Here is a 1,536-nt window from a genome sequence, read left to right as displayed (position 1 = left end):
GCTGGAGCAGGGGGCCAGCTGGGCTGCTCCACACACTGCCCTGGGTAGAAAACCCACTGCGAGCCCCTTCTCAGGCAGGATCCCACCTCATTGCTTGCTTGGTTCCACTCAGCATCTCAGCCCTGCTCCTGCCCTCCATCCCTCTGCTGCAAGGCAAGGCCTCCTTGCTCACAAAGGGCAGGGTGGCAGCTGAGCAGCGGTGCCATGCCAAAGGCATGGGCTGGGACAGCCAGAGGTAAGGCCAGGGGAGTGAGAAGGCTGTGGTCTGACCAAAGGCAGCTGCAAAATATTGCAAGGCATAAATATGAGTGTGCTCACAGCGTTGCCATGCCAGAGGGGAGGGTAAACATTTAACTGGTCTCCCCACGACACCTTTCCAACCTAGCCTCCTCAAAGGAAGGGAGAAAGAGCAGGGAAGGGCCAAATCTGCTGTCAGCACAGTCAGTGGGGCTTGGCTGCCATCCCCTATGGGAACAGAATCCAACCTTATATGGAGAAGCAACAAATCTTCTGGGCTTAACCGGGCCTGAAGCACAGATCCACCCGCGCAGCCCTGTCCTTGCCGGCAGGACAGGCCCCGCTTCCCCACCAGCTGGGGGCAACCAGCACAGCTGTCCCTGCTGCTCCCCAGCTGTGCCACCCGCTAAAGCCAAGCTAAGGAGCTGGTGACACTGTGGAATGACAGGTGCTGCCCAAACCCAGGGCACCGGGTGTCATGCTGGGACACTGCACAGCAAAAACACAGTTGCTCCCAAGTCTGAGCAGCTGCCACCACCAGCAGGGTGCCTTCACACTCCCAAGTGCTGGGTAGTGGCAGTGGCATCACACTCCAGCACAAGCCCCAGGGCACAGAGAGCACCAGTGGTGAGCTCTCATCGCCGTGGCAACCCAGGCATTCCCCATTCTTGCTGTTTTTAACCACAGGTCAGTGCAGGCTCTCAGCACACACACGCCTCCAAAGCCTGTGCAATGCCCAAACAAGTCTGCCCAGTGCATGCCAAGCCCCACCACAGCCGCCCGGGAGCCCAGGGTGACAGAGGAGGGACACGTGGTGCCAGCACCACTCTGTGGCTTGCCCAGGGCTGTGCACAAGAGCACCCTGAGTTGTAGCAGCAGCGTTTGAAGCCACAGTGTGTGTTCCTGGGCTTGCATGCCGCGGGGACAGCGCCTCCACATGGCATCAGATATCTGCCCCAGCCCTGTTCCTAGGATTCCCATCCCACCAGGCCCCCCGAATGCCAGCACAGCTCCCACCCTGCCCGCCCTGGCAGCTCTTACCTCAGCATGCCCACCCGGGGTCAGGGTCTTGTTGCAGCGCTCACACTTCAGGCAGAACTTGTGCCAGTCCTTGCCCAGGGAGGACACCTTCTCGGCTACAGGGGACACGAGAGAGGGGTGAGCCACTGCCCAGCACCTGCTGAAGCCCCCGGGGAAGCCAGGCTGCGGCAACCACGGGGGGAACTCACTCAAGGGGAGCTGCTCACACTGCACACATCAGCCACGCTGCAGGAAACAGGGACCACTCTGCTGCTGCCC

The 1,536-nt window shown here is 60.9% G+C and overlaps 1 protein-coding gene across 1 annotated transcript in view; it reads right to left on the bottom strand.

The window, feature by feature from the left end:
• CRIP2 (cysteine rich protein 2) overlaps positions 1–1,536 on the bottom strand; it is an 18,765-nt gene that overhangs the window by 3,562 nt on the left and 13,667 nt on the right. Inside the window, exon 2 of the mRNA XM_017729578.1 lies at positions 1,279–1,485. Within this exon, the coding sequence (XP_017585067.1) occupies positions 1,279–1,485 (207 nt within the window). The remainder of the gene's footprint in view (positions 1–1,278; positions 1,486–1,536) is intronic.

Source organism: Corvus brachyrhynchos, unplaced genomic scaffold, assembly GCF_000691975.1.
Source record: "Corvus brachyrhynchos isolate BGI_N302 unplaced genomic scaffold, ASM69197v1 scaffold101, whole genome shotgun sequence".
Taxonomy (NCBI): Eukaryota; Metazoa; Chordata; class Aves; order Passeriformes; family Corvidae; genus Corvus; species Corvus brachyrhynchos.
This window is presented reverse-complemented; position numbering and strand designations above follow the sequence as displayed.